Here is a 25,912-nt window from a genome sequence, read left to right as displayed (position 1 = left end):
CACAAGGTTAGAACAGCGATTTGTGTAAACCTGGCACCATGCCCATCCCATGGGGAACTAATAGTAAACGTGGGTAGAATCTTTTAATTTGCGATTTCTTGTCACCACAATTCCGCCAAAGTGCTGTAATGAAGGAGCGGTATTGTGTTTAAGTTTTTAATTAAGGCACGGACAAAGACTTCAGCTGGATAAAGCGAGGAATGAAGATATTTTTCAAACACGCAACGACTCTAAAAAGGGATTTTGATAAAGTGAGCGAATTTTAAAAAGTTTATCTGCGCCACACGCTTTGTCAATCTGCCTTTATGCCGCCGGGAACGGGTAAATAAGTCCATGGGAAGTGCAATCAACGCAGTAACCTTTGTCCCAATTCAGGTGGTAATAAATGGTTCTTCTTGTCGAAACTAATGGCTATTGGATACTACAGCATGCCAGTTAGCGCCGTAATGGAGGTATGACGATAACAAATCACGTCGAACTCTAGTTATCTCCGATGTAGACAAATCACAGTAGCAATGGCCTTTGAATTACTGAAAAATTCATTAAATTTTGTCATCAACACAGATTTTCTAGTAATCTTATGTTCTTAACTGTTTGGTCAAGTGATATTTTTCGTAAGATCGACTAATACTGTATATGAAGATTATACACTAAAGGCTTCGAGTATGGAATATAATACCACCTGTGCCTGGCAAATCTATTGACGTCATCTATGTTCAATTACTAAAATTTAATTATTCTTGCCCCCGACCTCTGAATAATGAACCAATATTCGGTTTATCGACTGAAGTTAACTAGGGGTTATATAACGTCAGAAGGGATAATGAGGGATTTGCGGGATATAAAGCCCTTATTCCCGCTGACCATTTAAGTTACATATTTCACACCGCCTAGCCACAGCCACATGAATACGCAGTCGTGGGTACTCTAACTCCGGTTTGAAATTTAAATAATTTTTCCTTAGAGAAGAAATTTCTAAATATGACGAGAAAACTCTCTCAAATCATTTATTTTTTCATGATGTCTAGGGCAAAAGGTTTTCGATTACCTAATCTAAAAATTACCAATATCAAATTGGGTCATGCGTTCCTTTATTCAAATAACCGAAACAACTTCTAAGAACCTTTCAATGACGAAAATCAGAAATCTGCAGAATAAATTTAGAGAATTTTATTGTCTCTTCACCAAAATGAAAGTTTGCAATGGATATTATTAGAAATTTGGGGGTTCGGGCTTAGCGACGAGGAATGCCTTCGATAAAATATTCATTCCAAGTTCCATTATTGCAACTTCTGGCATCTTCATGATATTCACATTGAAACTTTTCCATTTAACACCTATACATATTTAGAGAAAAAAAAAAGGAATTGAGTAAGTTGCTATAATTCCATACGTCTCAGAGGGTAAATAAGTTTTTCCTCAACTAGGTAACGCCCTTTCGTCCTTGATATTGGCAATAAAAGATATCATTTCCACACCGGAAGTTTCTTCAAGGGTCGTAAAAATCAATTTGCCAAGCACATCGAAAGAGCGACACTCCAATATTCTAGAAAGACGTTCCGTCTTTTATTACTGTTGTATTGTCCCGGTACAAAATAACCAATACCAAACAGAGTCGTTATGTCCATTTTCCGATGGAATTTCCAAAGGTCGATGCTACTGATTGCTTGTTATGGTTCGGTCGTAAAGCATCGGTAACATCTAGTTTACTCATTAATAAGCACTTTGAACTTAAATTACAAAGCAGATGAACGAAGTTTACAAATTTTCCTAACACCTTTGTGTGCAAGGAAGCAAGGCAGCTTTATGTAACGACGAAACACTTAAAATTATAATTTCATAAAGTACAGGATATCCAACTTTCGGGCACTGCACAAATGGAGATAAGTTGCTCGTGCCCGGAGAGTTGTAGAATTGAGGAATTATTGTCTTTGGGAAATATGCGACCTCTCAACAGTATAGTTGTGGACAAAGTTTTCAAGTAAATTAACCTCATTACTCAATGTGTATGCATATTCAACGTGGGGCTCAGCTTTCATTACAAACTTGGGATGACAGGAACGTTCGGACTTTAATTATTAAGCAATTCTGACAAACCGCATGAAAACGAATCACGAACATTATTATTTGTTACCTTTTTGAGGCACAAAAACCCCGAAGTCTTTGTTGGTCTCCGATATAAACGTCAATCTTAATATCGGGCTTAATGCAGGGGTATTGTGCCGATAAATTTGTCAAGCCAAACGATCTAAAGGCAGAAATTCGGCGTTTTAATGGACCGGAAAGTTATTTTCGATACAACTCCGATATGTAACACAGAACGTATTTTATTAGGTCTAATGTCTCGAACATTGGCGGTCATTTTTGAAAGTCTAGCAAATTTCATTATTTTGTGACTCGTCTAAATAAATAAATAATGAGTTATGCCACTTGCCGGACTATCCATACAACCGTATCTAGCCGAACATGTTATTCGGACGATAAATTGGTAAATTCATTGTTGATAATAATTTCCCATCGTATTGAATGGCGAGTTTTTTACCCAAAGGCAACTGGTTTGTGACCGAGATCGATGTTTGTAATATGCACACAACCGATACTAAATAACAGACATTTATTTAAACAAGCATTTTTTTGTAGCAAATCAATATCGACATAAACTTAGTTTTCATCCTCTACATTCAGAGGAAAGTTCTATAATTAGTCTTTCGTTCCTGGCCCACAAAACTTATTAACTGAAATTATCAAGGTCAGCTTTAAGTTTTAGTTTTGATTTAAAGTCTTTAGTTAATGTACAATATAGATAAATAAATGATGTAGCTAATTTTTGAAAGAGATTCAGTTTTCAAGGTCCACATGCTTAAATTCCAATTAGTGACACCCTGCATATTATTCCAATTAATAAGATATATTTTCTCTATTTTAGAAACCGAAAACCATTAAAGCCGGTAATCGTTTCCTACAATAAAAATTATTTTAAACCAGAAAAGCTTATATTTACTTATACGTGCTGTTGTATTTATGTAAATCCCATACCTCTCTTGGGATATATTTTTTGGATCCCAACTGACAATCTGTAGTTTAAAGTTTTCAGTACACGTTTTAACACCTGAAACTCTTAGAACTGCATTTTTACCTTAGACATAAAGTAAAGCAGTAAAAACCAAAGACATCATTTTTAAATTAAATTTTGTAACATAGTTTTAATAACCAAATAAATCAGTTTAACATTTAACGTCCAATATTGTGGAGTAATTAAATTTATGGAAATTTTCTACGGCAACCCAACGGGAATTTCGGTAATAATAGCTGTCATGGAGGATTCATATTTACTAGAAAGGCGAATTATTAAAATTTAAGGAAATTTCATCCTGAAAGGAAAGTCTGACATGTCGGTGAATGGGCGTTAATGCAGCTTTATCGATACAAATAATGTGATAGCTTGCCAAACACGTTTTAAATCAATTTTCGATATTACATCGTTAGGGACGCGAAGAGTTTTTCAACTAAATTTCTTTCTCGCTCAAGGAACTGTATCTAAATATGCGAAACTTAAAGCTGAGAACTTTTTGAAATAAATAACGCATATGACATCCCTCATACTCCGCAGCGACTGGAAAAAAAACTTGAATGGCCAGAATTTGAAAGCATAAAAGGTCTCTGATCCTCAGGGGACTTTACATCACGCTCCAATGGATGTAAATATATTTTTTCAAATATATTGGTGGGTTTTGACAGTCCTTTGGAATTACTCTTGAAAGCGTCAAAAGGCCTTTTAATACCTCCATGGCCAAGGCAAAAACTCCCGCTTTTAAATTCACTTGAACAGGCGCAAAGAAAGTAATTTGCTGCTTGCACGATATTGCTTAATTAATGGGTTTAAGTGCAATTTAGAAATATTAATCACGTCTTGACTCCTAAGGGTTATTAATTTAAGAATATTAATGGCGACATAACCACAAACACCAATGTTTGTTATCGTCGTTCCCTAATTACAGTTTCAGCTGTCAGGAACGTATGCCCGAATGAAGTTTTAAGTGAAAGGAGAGTGCTACAATGTGCTCAGGATAGTTGGCAAATTGTTGCAAAAGCCCAAATTCCATTAGAGGATTGCCTGTGAAGCCAATATAATGCAGAATTAAAATGTTTTCTGGAACACTTGCAATGAGTTGAAAAATTGAATGACCAGTTCAACAAAGGACTAACATAGAGAAAGAATGTGGACAATGCACGATAAGGATTATAACAGAACGTCAAAGCCCTTTATTGTTAAATGAAATTCATGCCTGTTTATGAAACAAAAGCATTTATTGCCTCTTTTGATAGACTTCATCTAAATCCGCTTTTATAAATTAGTTAATCATAAATATTGCGGACCAGAGACAAGTACTAATTCTACGGTTACTTTTGCACACATCTCAGGTTTTCAATGGATACATTTATTTTCCTCAGCTTAGATCCCATCAAGGCGACATTAGGATTTAAGACGAAATCCATTGTCGACCTCTGCTTCATTATCCCCTAAGCCGTACTTAATTAACGTAGGGCTGCGTCCCTTGGAATGTAGAAAACAAAGTCTCCATAGAAGCGATTGATCAACCTGCTTATAGAAACCAATTGGACCATCTCACTGGTATAAATAAACATCTATTAGGGATTGTGATTAATGAAAGCTCTCGGGGAAAAAGTTCCCTTTATTGAAGCGAGCTGTGATTTCAGAAAGGGCTGTTTTCCAGGTTATAGTGGCGAGTCTTTGTCAGAAAGCTGGGAGTGTTTCTGAAAGCTTGCAAAATTGTTGAAGGTTAATATTCCGTGAATAATACGTGGGAAAATGCAACTTGTTATGAAATGCGAACAATGAAATATGCTTTGGTGTCATATTCAAAATGGTCATGTAAAATAGCTGGGATTTCAGATGTAATTATTGAATAATGTGATTAAATTCGTAGCAATTACATAAACTTCGTTGAAGTGTCTGTACACAAATTTTATCTTCACTTTCCTTTTTCCAATTGAAGTCCACTGCACTAAATTCCCGGAAATATTGAACGGTTTTACACACCCTTTCTCTCACCATTTGCACCATGTTTCAAATGCGAGTTTTACTTCAGTAGAGCTCGAATTGTAGAGTACTAAATCTGATGTAGCTCATTTTGTGGATTTCTCTTTAATTTAAATTGAAACAGTGGTTTTACACGAGGTGGAAACACTTCTCTCTCCATTGTCGAAAATGGTTAAATCGAAAATATATGGACAACGAAAACCTGCACGAACGTGTTATTGCTTATTGCGATAGTGAAACGTCATAAATAATACGGAAAACAATGAATAATTGGGCGGATAAAGTTGATGTTCATTAGAAGTTTGTCGAACATCAAATTGGGGGCTATCGCGTTTCAGAATCAGTTTTTAGTTAGTCAGAGAGCAAAGTTATATAAATCAAATTGCACCTTTTCAGTATTCTCTCGACGGGTATTTATTTCTATTCGAAACGTTCTCGTATTAGTCTCACGTCCTCGCTTTCGAGCGATGAAGTGTTTCACTATTTTAGAGTGAAAAGCGAAAATTAAATAGAATCTGGCAAACATGGGATTTAGGGGGAGTGCCGAAAAATTGCGTTCGAGAGCAAAATAAAGTTTGGCAAAAAAATATATCATTATGTGATACACATCACTCGAGGACATTAAACTAATTCCCTTAAATACATGACCCGACATTTACATCCGAAGGGATCAACTTACAGTCTACATCCAGCAATAAATATTTGAGCGACATGTGGATGTCGGTCGGTTCAACTCCCAAATCAGCTTTTTGCGGCACTTCTTGCCAGTAACGTTCCTTGTGCTATGTACTTAAAGTACAAGACTTTATCGAGACTCCAAGCAAATTAACTTTACCTTTGGCTTGCGGCTGCATTAGTGTCTAATATTAGAACGAATTAATAAGGGTACAGTTAACAAAGCAGGAATATTAATCCCTACCAACTTATTTACCGAAAACATAGCCCCGAACAATACCGAATTTAACACACACTTAATGTAACTAACCTGAACAAAATTATTAATTCATAACGATGCGTCCGTTTCTGGAAAGTGCTATGAAGGGTCTTTATTGGGACCGGTTTCTGTAAATACATGATGAAAGACCAGAAGGACTGAAGCTATTTGGAGAAATTACCTTCAGGCGATACTTGAGCTTGATCAAAGAAAATTGGAACTTTACGTCTGAGGACCTTATGATTTCAGTTTTAGAAGGGGATCTTGCTGACTGTAGCAAAGTTATCGAGGTGGGGGATTCAAAGCTTTATTTGTAAAAACACTGATCGAAAGAGAAACATTTGAATTTTCATTGAATGTAGAAAAATATGTCAAATATGTAAATGCGTACGTTCTGTACGTTTGAAGCGGGTTTATCGTTCTTCTTTTTATTTTTTGGGAATAACGCCTCATGCACCAGTAAGGGTTGTCGAAGCGGAGGAATCACACACTATTCTCAGTTAAAACTAATTAACAACAACATGTACCCTTTATCAAGGGCTCGGATAAAAATCCTTGTTAACGTTTCGGTAACAAATAGGTCACAGTCTTCAAACCTAGGAAAAATCAGTTAAAAACGAAAAAGAACAATTACATAATACAATAATTCTGTATAAACCAAAATATCATTTTATTTTAAAAAATTTATATATTCATAGGTCGGCAATCGCTTTGTTTCCGATTTCAAACACAGAAAGTTACTCTTTGTTGAAATACCCAACAAATCTTTCTATAGTTACAAAATACTCACAATTCCATTCAAAATTTGTTATTTATGTACCCGTTAGTCAAAAATCCGGGGCAATTCTTCAAAAATTGCTCAATTCAGATTAGTTTAAAAATTCACGAATACAGCTGGATTGATAAACCCTGTTACTCCCGTTGCTCGTTATTCATTGTTCGGGATTACCGCTGTTCGGAAAATAAACATGCGAATCATACGCATCTGTTGAAAACTGACTCTAAAAGTTCACTGAATACAACATCAGAGGCGGAGAGCTGTAGTTCATAAAACCTTGCTTCGAGATATTTTACCAAAAGGGAAAACAAATTAATAAAAATTTTGCTTAATCATGTGTTAATTGATTTTCAGCGCTACAAACAAGAATTACAAAACCTTTTGAGAATCACTCATTTCTTCTTTTCCGAACCAAAAAACAAAAATTTCCCAAAATCGTTTCGCTACGTTGATTATTAAATGACATTTCATTCAAAATTTTGAAGTTAAGGTAATTAAGCTGAGAATCTATTAATGGATGATTTTTTTAAAATTTACTAACTTTTTCGCTATGGTAAAACTTGCCAAAGCAAATGTTTATGAACTATAGTTCTACGCCACTGATTCTGCACTCAAGGAACTTTCAAAGTCGGTTTATCTCATTTAAATCAGTTAACGAACACTCACTATAAAAAACAAATAGGAATGTGCAAGGGTTTGGAAAAAACTCTTTTTCCTGGGATAAAAAAATATAAAAAATATACCGCCTTGATAATTGCTAAAAATTATGCCATATTGATTTTTTCTGTGAGCAGTTTATATCTAACACTTTTATTATATATTTTTTCTACATTTGATATTGACAAATCTCAAAGACTCTGTGCCCATCGGATAATAAAGCATTAGTATTTTCTCCGGGCAATTCTCCTCTAACAAATGAGACAGTCAAGTTCAGTAGAAAGCGAGGTCAGGCAATTTGAAACTAATTCAGATCGTATTGAATCGAAAAGATTTGGAAAGAATTGGAAAGATTAGAATGGACAAGCTAGAGTTCAGGTTGACGACAGCCAAAAATACTCTGCGACATCGGCTAGCCTAAGCCACTTAATTTGTTTTGTTTTTTTTTAATTACCTCTAGTTTCTACTCGAAAGCAAATATTGTTCAATGATGGATGGGAACACGACTATGCATCAACTAAATTTATCCATCACTGATCAAATTTAAAATTCAAATACAGGAAATTTAAATACACAATAATAAATCTCTAATGAGATTCACTAAAAATGTTCATTTAATTTAGAATGGAGTTCGTCGCTTATATTTTAATATTCATGAACCGAAACCGACTCGCAAAATGATACGTGCGGCCATTTCGATTTTATGAGATTGTGTAGAGCTAAATTAATATCCGATTAGGGAGTTTATTGCATTTTAAAAAGATTTAATTATCATACGAAATTGCAAGTTTTCATGCATTTTTGATAGAATTTCTACATTATTAAGTAACTGGACGGAAATATTCTTCTCAGCGGCAAAGTGCTTTTTACTTGAAACAAAAAAAATGTCTTTCCCTCAGAAAAACGAGGCTTCAAACACCAGACGATGAAGTGTTTAAAATCAATATTCATTCAGACCCTCTGGGAAAGCTGGGGACGCCGCAAGCTAATGACAAAAAACTAAATATTGTAGGGAAATTTTAATTAGAAGGTAGTTGGAAGTTACGATAGCTTTTCAGCCCTTAATGAGGAAAGTGTTGGAGAATATAATTGGTTCTTAGTTGTCGAGCATAATCACTGCCAAGTTTTAATTTTTCTCGAGAAAAGGCAATTAAACGCTTAGAAAAATCATCAAATTGAGAGTTACATACTAAACAAGGTCTTGGAGCAATTTTTGCCTCGTCGAATTAAATCCATCCTGACAGAGCATTGAAACCCTTTTGTGATAAATTTCCAACCCGAATTTTCTGGTAAGAATTTTAAGTTGCATCAACAAGCTGTCAGCTTGGCGATAGCGAAAGGAAAGCAGTCGGTATTTCCACATTTTTCCGAAGCACTTTTAACGCCTACATCTTCCCTCACTTCGCAGTGAATAATGGGTTCGCTATTAAAATGTTTAGGGCTAATAAAATATCTCCCTTTTTGGCACAAATGAAATTAATGCATGTTCCAATTCTTGCACTGTTTCCAGCAAATGTGGAAAACTGGAACGACAATCAGCAAAATATGCGTGTCATGCGAAAAGTTTGGTTTCAGTTTTTGCTTCGGATTGAATCGGGTTCATTAATACCGTATATTTCCGCTCTGATGCCAGAGGGAGATTACAAAATTGAATGCTGGGTACTTAGGGGGAATTATTTACCTGTTACTGGTGCGATTTCCTCCAAAGCGAAACAAAGCTAGTGCTTTAACGCTTAAGCTTTTCTTGTATATAAATTAAATATAAATTTAAACTATTATACATACATTTAAATTTCTCTTTTGGAAGGTTTACCTGAGGGTAGAATTTCAAAGAAAAGACGATATTTGGAATTTGAATGCAAAAATTTCACTGATCTTACTAGTAAATGTGCATATGGGTGAGAAAGCAAGGAAAAAATGAGAAAATTGTCTCTTGCTTGGCTAATTTTCACGAATATTTTGTTAGTAGAATGGGCCATCAATAGGAGCTACATCATATTTGATAGTGACTAAAATTGTACTATTTATAGATGATGCCAAGTCCGATACAAGGTTTGCTTAGTTGGATAATAATGTATTAAAACTTCCTATCCTTAAGGGAATCTTTCTAGAGCCTTGTCCTGTCCTTGATTACAACCCATTACGGCTCTATCTCATTACCAATCAAACTGCAAATTGAACTGTTCATGCTCAACAAAAGCGAGATAACCGAGTCCAAAAATAATTGATGTTGAAAGCCTATTTGGCAGACTTCCACCTACGGCTCTATTTAATTACAACCAAGCAAGTAAATGAACTGTTTATAGACGACGTAAGAGGGACAATTGTTTTCGAGAAACATTGATGTTGAAGATTTTTTTCAGTAGCAACAGTCGAAATTTTCCTTCTTTTAACGATATTTCTAGTTGGCATTTTCCGTTCCTCAAATGTGGCTCATTCCAACACTGTTTCGTTATTAAAATGTCCAATTAAAATGTAAATTGGACTGTTTATACACAACAAAAGAAAGATAATTGGCTTCCGAAATATTGTTTGATATAAATACCTCCATTTTTCCTTTTTCGAGTGTATTGGTGAGCTTTATCCGTTATCAAATATGACTCATTACGAACCTGTTACATTACCGATAAACCTGTAAATTGAACAGTGTCGACACGGCAAAAAGTGATAATTTATACCGGAAATCATTGGCCTGGCCGATTTATTCGTGTAGTAACGATTTCTTGTTTTTTTTCAGATATTCCAGGCTTTTTCATGTCTTATCTATCTAAGGAGCATCTAATTGATCACCACTAAAGAGAGTAATTTGACTACGAAAATTAATGGTGTGTACAGGGTGTTTTAAAAAAGGGTTCAGGAATGAAGGGTGACATTCCTTGGCCCATTCTAAGAAAAAAGTTTCTATTAACATGGGTCCGCAAACGCACCGTTTTCAAGATACAGGGTGTCAAAAAAAAGATTTATCAAAAAAAACAAGATCAAAAACGGTTTTCACCTTTTTTCCTTACTTAAAGAAGATGTTCTACGTGTCCACCTAATATTTGTATACATAATTCACATCTTCGCCGAAAAGAACCTTTTATTCTTTCGAACAACCCTGGATTTTGTCTAATCGTTTGACGCTCATATTCTATTTACTGCTGTAGTTCATCCAGATTATTAATTAGCCTCGAATATACCAGTTGTTACCAGTTACTAAATGACATTTGCAACATTACATTTCCAAGAACAGAAAGCGATAACAACAATAACAAAGGCAGTAACATCGGTATTCTTTTTCTTGACACCCTGTATCTCGAAAATGGTGCGTTTGCGGACCCATATTAATAGGAACTTTTTTCTTAGAATGGGCCAAGGAATCATACCCTTCATTTCTGAATCCTTTTTTTTAAACAACCTGTATAGAGGATAAAAGATCTATTATTAATACCTAATAACTATTTATTAAAATTTGTTGGTGGGCATTATCTTATACCAATCAATCTAAGAACATGTTCGTAAAAAATTGTTTTATTCAGAAAGTAAGTTCCTTAGTTGCATTTTTCACTAAACAAATATGGTATTGAAATGAAGCTTCAACTTGCATCAAGTTCTTCTTTTATTGACCTAAGAATGCCAAGTTCTTATGTTGAGTAGGTCAAGGTTTACCTTTCTTGTAACGATTTGTTTATGGGCTTTCTCCTGTATTCCAATGTTCCATTACCAATTAAACCACGAACTTTTTTAATTATGTCTCACATTAGAGAGAATAGAGAGGACAAAATTAAATTGCACAAAAGGTCTATTTATGACACTCTAGGGCTAGAAAAATACTAGACCTATTCCTAATACGAAGATCTTCGGATCAAGCAACTGTTCCGTAAAAAAGATGTACATCCTTTAAGACATATTTTCTCAAACTCCTGATAACCTTGCTAGCAAGATAATTTTGATGGAAATAGAGGAGTAGATCAATGATCTCTGATTTCGTTGTTTCGATGAAAATTATTTGCTTTACCAGGAGTGTGAGAGATTAGATCTCAGCCCATCCCCTTAAATTTAATCCTAGAAAGTTCAATAAAATTGAAGCAGAAAGGATTATATGTCTTCCTGTTAAAGCTATCAATACAGCATTAATAATTCGACACTTGGCGATTCAAATAACGCAGCAATCAATCGTATCCAATGTTACTGTGCTCAAAACCTGGCAACTTTCTAATCAATTAAGCCCCACGGGGCAACTTTTCCATTAACCCATCAATTCCACACGATATAGCTTTTCCAACACCGAAACCTGATGTTTCATGCAAAAACTTCTCTAACAAATTTTAGATCTATCAGTGTAACAGTACGAAAATTATAGGCATATTTTTTACTAATGGGTCTGATTTTTTACTCCCTTCAACTGTCCGAAGAAGAATTTTTGCAATGGAGATAATCCCTCAGTTTAGGTCCCGCATCCGACAAACTTCTAAAAGGTATTCGAAGGGATAAACCGTAGCTTCGCTTTGGATATTGCAATCCCATTCCAGAAATGGACCCTAAATGATCCTTATAGCGAAGTTGGTATTATAGGATCGCAGTTTCCTGATAGTGTGAGCTGATATAGTTGCTGATGTTAATAATACTTTTAAAGTGTTTTTTACTTAAGAAGGGAAAATTAGGACAATTGAACAGATGGTAAATTAGGATTCCTCTCCGAGCGCCGTTTTGCTAGGAATATTTCTCCCAGTTTGAAATGAAAACCTATTCCTTTGGAAAATTTAATTACATTCCGGGGGCATTAAATTCATTAAACAATTTAATTAAAACCGAGACTATTTCATTGCTTACCTTACGAAACAAAAATATTGTCTTAGCAGCTCTTCTCGAGATTTAAATTGCTTTTTAGCTGAAATGCCATGAATGATTAAAACAGGAAAATAAAGGGAGTTCGGCGTTAGTGGACTTTCTGACGTTTGGTGTAATAATTAAAATCTACTCAGGTTAGTGGTGTATTAAAGAGTTAGTCGTCGTTTATAATGGCCAAACAGCGTGACTGCAACCTATCGTTGCATTTTTCATAAACACGTTCCATTTTAGTAATGTCATTCGTTATCCCGGAAAGGAGCAAGTTACGTGTTATGGAAGGTAACTAGGTTAAATTGGCGTTAATGGAACATTTTCTTGACACAACATTATGTGGCTGCAATAAGGCAATATTACCTAATAGTGTGGAAAAGACAGTAATTTCATTTCTCTATTATTAGAGTAGATGGGTATAAAATAACATTAATTATACTCAACAAAATCTAACACTTTAGCTGTAATATATTTAATGGCGGAACCTGTTTCTCCAGTATGAATTTAATTATTCGCCAAGGACTTCTTATTCGTTTTCAAATTAACTAGTATTTGCGCGAATATATCCTGTAGAATTTCATAATAATAATGATGGGCACAAATGGCTTTGAAACGACCATTAACATGTCTGAAAAAGCATACGAAGTTGCATGTTTTTCACATATTTTCATTTCCGGCAGTTGAATAACATTCTCCAGCCTTAGTAGGCAAATTCTTTTACTATATTTTAAAGCCTAAACCACGCAAACGAGGAAATTTTCATGTAAATGATCCTCAAGTGAAACATGGCGTGCCAATATCATATTAAAATTGCCTGAATTTTAATAATTTTAACCATTAATTTTGATTTAGTATCTTAATTCCTACTGAAAAACTTCTCACTCCAGCTCCAGATGGTTGTCGCTATTGCTGATGTAAAGTGATACCATCCCTCAGGAAGAGTGGACAATATTGAGATAATTGAGAGCGGAAGGAAGGTGGGTAAGAAGAAGAGATGTGAAAATGTAGTTTTGCAATATATTGAGTAAATTATGTAAATATAATAAAAAATAATAAAATAAAAATAGATAATACAACCGATCAGAAGCCTTGGTTTTAGATATGTGAAATGCATATTGCATATTATGAGTCTATATCATCAACCTCCAGCACTCCCCTGATTTCTGAAGGACCCAGTCGATAGTTATTGTATATTTAGAAAAATCAGAATTTACTTCCTTCGGAAGCTCAGTGGCACATAAAATATTTAAATAATACAATTTGAAAATGAAATTTTCCTTGTTACTGTTATTCCAGAATCAGGTTCTCACATGCCCCTGCTTTCTAAAACACCAAATCGATCATTCTTGTACCTCTTCAGAAATACCAAGATTTACTCCATGAGATTTTTCTTCTGATATTATTTTTATCAAGATATCTCATTTCCTTAGAGCGGTGCTAAGCCAAGCTCAGCTAGACCGGCGGTCCGCACCTCCAGCAACGATACATGATGCTGGTTTGTGCCGTGAAAATATTGACAAAATTCATTCAGGACGTATCGAAAACCTGCACTTCTTTCACTGTTTTGCTATAAAAATAATTTGAGTGCTATATAACCTATAAAAAGGAGCTGCAACCCCTGAAGGATCCCGCTAAACGGAAGCTAATTTGGTTTAGTCGATCCTGCCTGACACGGCAAAGCAGCTTGCCGCTGAATTCCTGCCGCCGGCGAAGCTGCCGACTTAGCCCAATTTGGTGTAGTCCCGGCTTTAATATCTTCCGGGTGCAACTATCAGAAGGCTAATACTTACTACGTAGAAATGGCTCGTTTCTTTCCTTTTCCAGATCTGAATGGGATCGGCTTCTAAACGCTCCGGTCTCTAAGATCCTTCGTCATTTAATGATAATATAAATTAAAAGTTGCTGACGGATCCTGAGTAGTGCCTGCAGTTCAATTTGTGTGGATCCAGTTAGTTCGTAACGTTCGCAATAGCGATTAAGAATCTGATTTTATTTCAATAGGACAAGACGGTATCAGATAATGGGTCAAGGGGCGGTACGGTCGGATAATCGACGGGATTCAGGCAATTGCTCTTCGTTCTTAGGGTCGGCAATTTCCGAGGATATTGGAAATAAATTACGCATTAATTGAATCTATTACGAAATGAAACTGATTATAATCTCTGGAACCTCCAGCACGGATATTTAATCAGGCATAGAAAAGCATTCCCGCAGGCGGATATTCACTGCTGAGGGCAGCTCATCTCAAGAATAATAAGCATCGTGGAAACTACATCGCCGGAAGATTATTATTTCATTTTTCAATACCCTCAACAACCCACTGGAAGATATACCGCGGCGGGAACTCTACCTTAAAGAAAAGTGTTACATGCTTTCAATTTGTTTGCAATCCAGAGATCTCTGTTTCGGCAAGGTTTATTAGTAGGGGTTGATATTCCCACGATAGCGTAAGATGTTCAAGACATGAATATCACGTCCAGTTTCGTACCGTCATATACATAATTTCTTTTGAAGATACCGATTGTTGTCCTATTCACGCTATTGTTACGAAGGTGCATTGAGGACAGATGTGCGTTTAATTATAAGAGATCCGCCTTTTTTGATTTACGACCAAAATTTCCAGTGTCGAGTCCAATAAACCTCCCTTCTGGTCTTCTCATCGACGGGGTTGAAAGGATGGGACAAGTCGCCTCTTCTCCACGAACTTTCGGACGGTACACATCGCGATCGGACACTCACAACATCTTATTTACACTCACGAATGCTATAAGTACATTACATTATAGTGATTCGAACATATCATATTTTAGATCTACTGTTATAATAAGTACTAATTAATAAATAGTGTTAACCAACATTGTGAATTAATTGAACTACTAATATCATCTCGTTAGCAAACATACGGGAAAAACAAGAAGAAATCACTGTAATTAATTAAAATTGTACAAATAAACATCCTGAACTCTAACCACGGATTTATTTAACTTGAACAAGAAAAAAATCCTTTAATAAATAAATTTAAATTTTCAAACTACAGAAATATCTAAAATCCCAATGGCTCTATTTTCCTAAGTGGAAACACAATACGTTTATCAGTTTTAGAACGTAAAGTTTCACATATCTCGCCGTCTCAATAGCCCCAAAAGAGGCTTAATTTCTGACTCCAAAACTCTACCCCTAATTCGCCTTGACTGGTTATCCTTCGACAAAAATCACCTTTCAATGAGATTTCCGTTGAAGACAGGGTATGTTATTACGGTGGCACCATCTATGCCACATGCCCGAACTTTGTACGGCATTTGAGCTTTTACAAATAATCGCACAGAATTCTAGTACAGTAGTCCCATCTATGCGACGACTCTTATTGTATGTGGGGCTTTGCAGGCGTTATTGTTTAATTAATTAAGTTGAGAATTCGAAAACTTTGCCACAGTATGTACCAGAACGTGCATTGCTTGCGAATGTTTATAACGACAAGATTCATTGGCCATGAAATATACGATAAAAAGTACCGAAACGCTTTAGAGAAATTGATGAAGTGGGCTCGATAAATGAAAGGAGGAGCATAAAATAAGTTTGATATAAATAAAGCAAAAGCGAGACTGCTTGGTGAGCGGAGATAACCAGAATGTCGTTGCGTGCATTCACTTGATTTCAGATGCTCGCAATTTAAAACGGTTATAGAACACCTCGCTAGTCGCTTTTTTAACTTAACAGATCGATGAATAGAGGCTTTGTCTATATCAAATTCCGATTTTGTTAAGTTTTCTAACGATAGCGAAATGAAATCAGCCGAAATAATTCGCGCAATCTCTTCCTCTGATCTAAGAGACTAATAAGTAAAGCTGCTCGAGCAATAACTTTAACCGCTCGTCTAAAACTAATATGATGATACGAAATTATAGCGGAGAATAAAGTTGAATTAAAATATTCATGAGGGTAAATTCAAAATTTATGGTGCTTTTCCACGTGATGAGTTAAATGCATGAGACTCCTTTAAAACCTCGTCTGGCACATGTTTACAACCAGCGTGGAAGATATGTTTGAAATTTATGAAACCAGGATAAAAGCATATTTGTGCCGGGAAAGGAGACTTATTAAACTATGCACTTTTACTATAATAAACAGCTTATTAGACGTGTTTGCTTAGCAAAGAAGTTCGCGAAGTCAAGCTGAAATCTGACAAGAAATTGGCACTAATAAGACGCGAGAAGGTTAATCAGATGCAAACGGATAGGTTTCAAGGAAAATTTTATTAGTTTTGTACTTCTGGATTGGTGAGATTTAACTTGCAAAGAAAACTCAAGTGGAGTAAAATGATTTTTAACAAAGTTCACAACAATAATTGCAAAAGCGTCTTGTGTACTTGGAAAAATTATTTATTTGAATAATGAGGAGTCCTGTCCCGTTATGTTCGATAATGTAAAACCCCGACACTTCCAGACGGCGACGCTCCCACACCGGCTCATTAAAATCCTCTTAACTGTTATTGAATAAATTAGGTTTTTTCCTCGACGCCAGGGGATTTAGAATTTCTCTCCCACGCCAATACAATTACCATCCTACACGACAAATAAATTGATTCTAATTTCAGAAAAATTCAATGCATCTAACACCTACGGAAACTAGACGAGATCCCCAAATATCTTGTAAAAGGTTAATCTTCCGACATAACCCCTTCAAATCAGACTTCTGCCGGCTTCAATATTATAGATGGAGAAGCCCTTATGTGGGCTTTGATAAGGAATCGTCCATGCGTTGATTCTGGATGAAATTGTAAAATTAATTCTCGGGATTTTAGATTTTTAAGGAGTTCTAGACGATATAAATTCTCTTTCACACAATTTCAAGGGAAAAGGTTCACACGGTCAAGACGACAACTCGTATCTGTATGAATATAAGGTCTTATTTCGAAAATTCCTAATCAGCACATTCCAAATGTCAGATAAAAGGTAAAATTTGTTTGAAAATTTCTGGAAGATACTACTGAAAACTTTCTGGACTAGGCACGTCAAAGTGTCTCGAAAATTCCTGATCAGATCGCTCTCGGTTAGTTTCGAATTTCCGAAAGCTTCTATTCAGATCAGCCTCAGTTACAGAAAATGTTCCGAAAGCTTTAACGTAATTTTTTTGGGGACACCTCGATTATCATGCCTGATGGTGTATCTGAATAGCTTAGACCTTCTCAGTGCGTTTACCAGCCATAGCCACCATCCTCTACGTCAAAATTTCACACAAATTTCGCACGTGCTGCTGCTTCATTCTGATTAAATCTTTTTAATTTATATTAAACTTTGATTAAATAGCTCACGCCTTTCGATATATATATATATATATCCCTTAGGGCTCGATTAAACATCAAATTGATATACGTATATACCCACATGTAACTGAAAAATTGCAAAATATTACTTGCTAAATCAAATCGAATACCGGGGAATAATACAGCTGACGATTTATTGGCAAAACCAAAAATGTCGATTTCTCACCGGAATATTTTATTAAATTTACAAGATATATCGTTTTGTATATGCGAGTCCCAAGATAGAAAAACATTAATTTTTTACCGAGGGTAGTCTCGACTAGTATCCGAAAGAGCTTATAAAATTCCAAGGAAGTTAAAACGGATTTATGACCGCACTCAAACACTTAACTCTAGTCACAGTTGCAATTATGCAATTCGACGACAAATACCGTATAAAGCTAAGCGTATCATAGACAAGCTAATTGCTTTAGAAAGATGCCGTCGAGCTCAAAAACCTCAAATTAATGTGTTAGTGGAGCTAAAGCTGCAATGTGGTTCATTTGGATTCTCAAACGGGTTTAATGGTTTACTGCGGAAATTTCGTTTACTAAAGAGAATTTCCAACTAACACTTTAGTCCGTGAAATGCTGTTTGATTGGCCCTGATGGCTCCGGGCCAAATTAAATATTTTATTTAGGGTTAAGTGTGCAATTTAACCGCAGTATTTAAGTTGAAAATGTAATCACGTAAAAAGGAGAAGGAAGGTCAAACTATCAATTAAAGTTCTGAGACTTAGGACAACTTCTCGGTACTTCTAAAGTGTGGAGATGTACTTGAAAATTCATTCAAACCGGCCTTGTCTAGGAAAAATTCCTTATCAATAATAACATCTCCAACCTTCATCTCACTCGTTTTTCCCTGGCAGATATGAAAAGTCCTACAGCAAGAAACTTTCCATGACACAAAACATTATTAGAAAACCGTTCGAGGATATATCAATGCCGTCGACTGGAACGAAAACAAGGACACCTTTCATGGGATAAGGGTATAAAATATATTAGAGAGGAAATTATTTTATGTTCGACTGACGACCGCAAAATACGATTATGGAAATGCCACACTCGATCGAAGCAACCTTTTGAATTTGAAATTTTGAGATTGTCCTAGGGGAGTTTCTTTATGCTTATTTTAGTCATATAAGTTCCATAGCGATTTTTACTACTATATTCAATGGCTTAAATAGCATGAGGAGTCTTTCTACGAAGAACGGGTCTAAAAAGGCAAAGAGCTATTCAAAATCACTCTCAAGCCATCGATGGAAACTGAACGTGTTTAAACAAATAACGAAACTACGATTGCAATAATCATGCTGGAATGTCCCATTCAAATGGGCATAACTACATCTATCTCAAAATTACATATTTGCACTTTTCTATTTAAGTTTTTTGAAACAAAACCATAATATAGATGTTTTAGCTGAACTGATATAATAAATTCCCAAAATACACGGCATATCCACAAGTGTTACTTGAGTAATCGGACAATATATCTGGGCGCCCCAAGTGAGTACGGGACTAATTTCGGTTAAACATGCCATAAGCCGTTGACCTTCGTATAGAAGCGACTTAACTGTAACAAAACCCCCGGAAACACAATTACGAAATGAGAACAACGATTTGGGCTCATTAACGGGATGGTCTAAATACGTATTTTATTTACTCAATCATTACGGAAATTGGAGAACATGGCAAAAGGAGAAGTTCTATTTCGCAAATTTCGGTATAGGAGATTACTATTGAGGCGCAAGAGACACAATAAGCGTCAGGAATATTGCCAATAAATTGAACCAACCCCGGATTACAGTACGCCCTAATAATTATCGGGGCTGTGATTTGTAGTGAACAGTTACTGAGTAAACTGGACATTTACGTGCTAAGCTTATCCATTATTTCAAAACATGACGCTTGCATGGAACATGCCTCAAATTAACTTACGAGCAGTAATGGCCTCCCGAAAAAACACACACATCGGAATGGCAGGAATTATGTTTCAAAGCTGTCCATATCATTATTTCGGCACAAAAATACTTCAGGGAGGCGAGCTTTGAACTTTAAAGCAATTATTCTGCGAATACTGAAGAAATTGAATTTGAGTTTTGTGAAACATAATATCAGCAGAGTAAATATAGATTCAAATTGAACAATGACTTAAGAATACTCAATGAAAACTAAGAAAAGAGTGCTAGCGTGATACTCGGACAACAAAAACGTTTCCTTTCTTTTATACACAAGAAATGCGGGTATTGATATAATGAGAGAATTTTTTTCTAAAATCGACTCTTCAAAACATCTGATAGACATTTGATGTTTCAAAAGCGAATTCAGCATTTTTGATAACGTTCAACACACCGATTATTGGATCCAGGAATAATTTTCGACCCACTAAATACATGTGAAATTCTTTCCAATTTAATACACATGAAACTGCTGAAACATTTCAAATTAAATTTCTGAGCTCAAGTTTCAGAGAAGAGCTCACCTTTTTGCAGTGCGCGACTGACCGTCCAGTTTCTGAAATTCTAATCCAAACTCACCTCAAATATCCCGCTCTTTTCTTACTTAAAACTAAAAATTTCAGTCACAGTGAGATTAAATTTCAGTTCAGCGCAAGAACTTCTTTAACAACTCCGGACCCTCATCTCTCTAAAGAATGAAGTAATTTATCTAATAAAAAAGACTAAAACAGTGCATGTTATTCATATTTATTTTACCTAATTCCAAAAATGCTGATCATTCAAATTTAAAATGCTTCGTTTAGTGTATCATGATTACGAAATTTTTCCGCATGTTGTGCTATGCAATAAAAAATCAATAACTGACCAGACCCAAAACGGTTGAAGCAAATTTCCTGCCTCCATATTGTAATGCAATACGAATCAATTACCGACGCAAGGGAGTGTCTAAGTTTGCATCATGCAGGTCCTGCCTTGAAATAACTGTCGTTCTCCAAATTGCTCGTTAATTCATTAATTTTATTATGCCATCTCTTTTCACCTAATTAATCGGCTTTAGTCTTATATGCACCGGATCTGCACCAGTAATTAATTTCAACCACACACGATACGCCCTGAAGTATTGCGAGAGTACAAGGATAATTTATGCATTCCATAGTGCTGATGTAAAGTATCAATCATGGTTAAGTGAGGCTGACGGAAAGATGCATAAATTTTAATAAAGATAAATCGATCATCAATATATAGACAACATGTGTCTCATATCGGAAAGTAGATAAAAATTCAACACTGTAAAAGCTAGGCTTTCAGTCGCTCTTTCTTAGTAGCGATCTATTTTATTGGATCTAAAAAACTTTGAGAGGCGGCAACTTTTCCAATTCAAAATCTAAGAAGTTATATTAACTTGGGGTTTAGCACGAGGACTAATTTGCCTTCTATATGCTTCTATGTCAGCGCAAAAAGCTACTATAGCATTTAAAGTGGCTGTTACGTTTTGATATATCCGCAAAAAATGGTCTGAAAAGTTTAATAAAAGCAATATCGGGAACGTGACAGCTATCCTATCGAGTCATTCCATGAACTGGAAAGTTCTTTTGTACCTTTTATGGAGCAAATCGTTCATAGAATTTAAATGTATGTCTAAAACGTATGTTTCTTTTTCTTTTCAGGTAGCATAAGCAATATCGATGGGGCAGAGTACCACTGCAACAAGACCCAGGTGAGGAAAGTTATCTCTGGTGTTGTTGGAGCAGCTTCAAGTGTGACATCCATCCAAGTAGCCAATCTTCTGAGGCTCTTCAAGATACCTCAGGTAAGTTGTTTATTCCATAAATAATCATCCATCATAACAAACCTTCATACAGTTACGTTTCACCCACCTTCAGCTTTCGAGCAAATTGTTGACACGTTGCTATTCGGTTAAAACTGGATTCCTCTGCGTAGGAGTGTCCTTCAACAGGTGATTCGCATAGACATATAAAAATAACTGGAAGTATATCGAATCTTCTAGGAAGGCTTTCAATATCGACTTAATTAAACTTCCACTATTCTAAACGTTGGATTCTCATTCCGGAAAGTTTCCCGAAAATATAACCGAAGCCACGTTTAATGAATATTTCAAAAAGCGCCTAATTACCGGCATGAAAGTTTCGACTCCGGAATTGTAGACGAAGTAATAATATCCCATTTCGCACGTGAAACATGTTATGGAGCGTGAAATTGAGAATTTCGTGTTAAGTGGAAATTACGAAATTTATATTCGCATGGCGCATTTTGAATACGCCAATAACAATTGGAATAATGTGATTATCCTATTAAAATTTGGTCGGGTGTCGTAATTAGATTGAGTTTCTTTAAGGGTTGATTAACGTGATTAGGCATTGCACGAGTTGGTTAGATAGAAAAGTGTGTAAGTCGTTAAATCTTGAGTATCGAGAGTGGCTTTTCCTGCATTATTCCTGCATCTACAGAGGGTTTTAGGTTTTAATACACAAACTTTAAACGAGTATTCTACATTCGAAAATAAAGCTAGTTTGTTAGATAAACTATATTCCAGAAATTATTTGTTTAGGAAATACATGGTATTGAAGTTTAATTAAAATAACACTAAAACTCTATTTTTTGCTGAAGGTGGTTTGAGGTATTTTAATGAAATTCTAGGGGTGCCCAGAGCTATGGAACGTGCATATTTTGCAACACAAAATTATTTTTTTAGTCTTACCAGTAGCGCGCATAGCGGCACGTCACTGGCTATTTTTAAAGAAAAAATGGTACACCACTGCCTTTTGGAAAAATAAAATTTATTTTTTTGATTCCCCATTCAATTCTGAAGAACAAACTCTTTTGAGTTTTTTCGTATGATGTTCTATTTTTGAGTAAAATATGACTATAACTTTTTCTGTGAATTCTTTTATTTGTGCTCATCTTATAAAACTTAAAAATACTATTAAAAATTTAAATTAAATTATTTTTATCTCATTTTGATGGAATACGCCGTTTTGGCTCTAAAGAGTTGAGAGTGCAAGGCTAATTATTGACATTAGAAATTTTGTTCAACACCCTGTATTTCCTAAACGAATCATTTCTGGAATATAGTTTATATAGCAAGCTAGGGTTATTTTTGAACGTAGCATACATGATTAAAGTTTGTGTTTTAAAACCTGAAACACCCTGTATTTCTAAGTAAAATGTCAGTATTAAGAATGTACTAAAAAATATGAAAAAGATGCATTTTTAAAGGACCTGCTTCACAAACTTGTCGCTAAATTAAAATTCTGTTGAGGGTAAGAAAAAACTCTTAAATACTACGAAAAATCAAAGTAAAGCGTGTTAGAAAACAGAAAACTCCTTTACATCTACTTCATTAGGGTCACTAGTAAACCCTTGTGAACAATCAGAATACAGGGTTATGCAAAATTAAAGCATAAAATTGATATTTTCTAAACTGAAAGGAAAATTTTAAATATAATATATTATAATATGTATATAATATATAAAGAGTTTTAAATTCTCTGTAATATATTCATGGCAAAGAACCAATAAGTTCTGTTCACCCGTTACCTTGTAAACGACCACTTCTGTTCACCCCTTACTCTGTAGCTTTTTTATTATTTTTTCTAGACCAGTCTGCATAGTTTTGTGTTTTTCTAAAAGTAGATATAATTACTGAACTCCATGATGTAAAGTAGGAAAATTACACCACCCAACGTAATAAGACATTACGAACACATAAAAAAACCTAACTTTATTCATATTTTTTACTCGTATATAAAATATGAATTTTCGTGCCCTTATTTTGCACAATGCTACCTAACAACAACAGAACTAATTATTGTCTTAAATTTATCCTCACCTCCATCGCTTTCACTATTCACATCGAATTCTACTTTAAACCCAATTAACGCTTTCCATCTTTGAATTACACAACCTTCAGACACGAGAGGGTCTTTGCCTTGTCCACATATCCCTTGATTTATCCCCTGAGATTCGTAAATGGAAATTTCTGACCTAAATTCGATTTAACATGTTGAGCTGCAAACGTCCATCACAATGGATGGTCGCCTCTCAGAAATTGAACAAATACGTTGCCTATTTCCCTGAACTTGACCGAGTTCAGTTTCCACTTCCAAACACTACTGTTTGTGGCCATTAAGTTAACTGCAGACATGACAAAATGAGGAATTTAGTTTTATGATATACAGTCTGTCCCAGATAAAGATAAACAGCATGAAAATCTCGGAAATGCTAATAAATAGAAAATCGTTTAAATTAGGAAAAATTGCACAGTTTAGAACAAATTAATAATCTGCTTTTATACCAGTTAAATTACCAATGGTACAAAGATATCCAGAAAAAAAACGAATTTGGCGGTTTTCGTTTCTTGGAAATAACTCTTATACGGTTACAGTTATAGACATGAAAGTTTTACATTATTAAGACATTTTTTTGAAAATTTCGTAGCAGTGTTGCCACTTTTCTTGTTAAGTCCTTACTTTCGGAAATAAATTGTTAAACTTTCGATTTTAAAACCATCATAAAATTCCCTTTTCAGTCTTACATTTGGCCCTTTTCTCAGAAACTCTATGAGTTATAGCCATTAAAACTATTTTTTATATATCAGTTATGATTTTGACTTTAGCAATGATACATAATAAATAACTATGTTACGAAACCGTTAAAAATATTTTAAAGTTGTAAAACCTTGAATTTCCTTGACGTGTGCATAATTATATTTACTTATGCGTGTTATTAAAATCAGCATAAAATAAGAAAAAAATTAATTAAATAAAATTATGTTTTTAATAATAGCAATATGGCTAAATTTGAATCGAATAGAAGCCTCAAATTGTAAAAAATGTTCAAATAAACCACCATTATTGTCCAAACATAAATATGCTTTTTTCACCGTTTCCATAGCATTTATATATTTATTGTGCACCATTGTTATAAGTCAAAATCATAGCTGACTTATCAAAAAATGTTTGAATGGTTATAACTCATAGAGTTTTTGATAAAAATGCTAAATGTAATACATGGCTAAAAAGAGAATTTTATGACGATTTTAAAAATTTAAACATTCGATATTGGACCTATTCGAAAATCAAAAGTTTAATCATTTATCTCCGAAAGTAAGGATTTAAGAAGAAAAGTGGCAACAATACTATAAAGTTTTCAAAAAAGTGTCTTAATAATGTAAAACTTTCATGCCTCTAACTGTAACGGTATAAGAGTTATTTGCAAAAAACGAAAACCGCCAAATTCGTTTTTTCCAAATATCTTTGTAACCATTCAGAATTCAATTGGTATAAAAATAGATTATTAATTTACTTCAAATTGCGCAACTTTTTTCTAAATTAATTAATTTCGTATCTATTACCCTTTTCGAAATCTCCATGCTGTTCATCCTTATCTGGAGCAGATTGTATATTACTCTCAACTGAAAGATTAACAGGACATGCAGTGAAAGGAGAGAAGAAAAAGGAATAAATAACACTAGAACTTGAGAGTACATGGTCCTTTTTGCGTATTACTTTGTCACCTTCGAATCTCGAATTAATGGTCAAGACAAATTTGAGAATTATTAGAAACACGAGAATTTTTCTTTGTTTTAAAATTTGAGAAATATTCAGTGGTATATTTTTTCGATTTTAACGTGTGATTTTGAATATATGCCTGAGGAATTTTAGCATCTCACGGTATTTGTCAGACCGGCAACTTTAACAGCTTGGTACTGGTCTAAATACGCATACAATTTACTGAGAACCAGCGTTTCTTCTCTGGATTAGGTATCTGCTGCTTTTGGTGACACATGAGAACGACTCCTTTATGTTTCGTTAAAGTTTTAAATAGAAAGGTGCGTACTACTGATGATAAACATGATAATATAAGCATCATTCAATAAACAATTTTAGGGTTGAAATACTGCCATTTAACAAAGAAATTTAATAATCTCCTCGCCTTCCGAATCGAGCTAATTATATTAGCAAATTCGAGCAAACTTTATCGTGTCTCATAATAAATTGAATCTCTCTCAACTTTGCCTATAAATCATTGTTAATTAAATAAAGTTGAAACTTCCGAATTAAAACGTATAATTACTTGACACTGAGAAAAACTTGTCTATAAGGAAAGACGAACAGTCGGTGTATGAGATTTAGAGCCCAACAACTCCTCTGATTAATGAATTTTCAGACTTCACTATAAACCGGCAACGTGGTGATAACGGGCGTTGTGCAATAAAAGGAAAGCTTGTTATTTGCGAGCAGTCCATTATTAACTTATAAAGTAAACATTTTCTACTCTTGAATATCTTAACGAATGGATTTACTCCTCGGTCGTAAAACCCAAATGGCCCTTATATATTACAATATCTCTATTGCCGCGGTATTTACAGAATAAACAGG

General features: G+C 34.8%; 1 protein-coding gene across 2 annotated transcripts in view; it reads left to right on the top strand.

Moving 5' to 3' along the window:
• The window catches only part of mtt (mangetout), a 161,717-nt gene that overhangs the window by 95,952 nt on the left and 39,853 nt on the right, over positions 1-25,912 (top strand). For both annotated transcript variants that reach the window (XM_066397223.1, XM_066397224.1), the window contains one exon: positions 21,179-21,321. In XM_066397223.1, the coding sequence (XP_066253320.1) occupies positions 21,179-21,321 (143 nt within the window). The remainder of the gene's footprint in view (positions 1-21,178; positions 21,322-25,912) is intronic.

Source organism: Euwallacea similis, chromosome 14 (genome assembly GCF_039881205.1).
Source record: "Euwallacea similis isolate ESF13 chromosome 14, ESF131.1, whole genome shotgun sequence".
NCBI classification, from domain to species: Eukaryota; Metazoa; Arthropoda; class Insecta; order Coleoptera; family Curculionidae; genus Euwallacea; species Euwallacea similis.
This window is presented reverse-complemented; position numbering and strand designations above follow the sequence as displayed.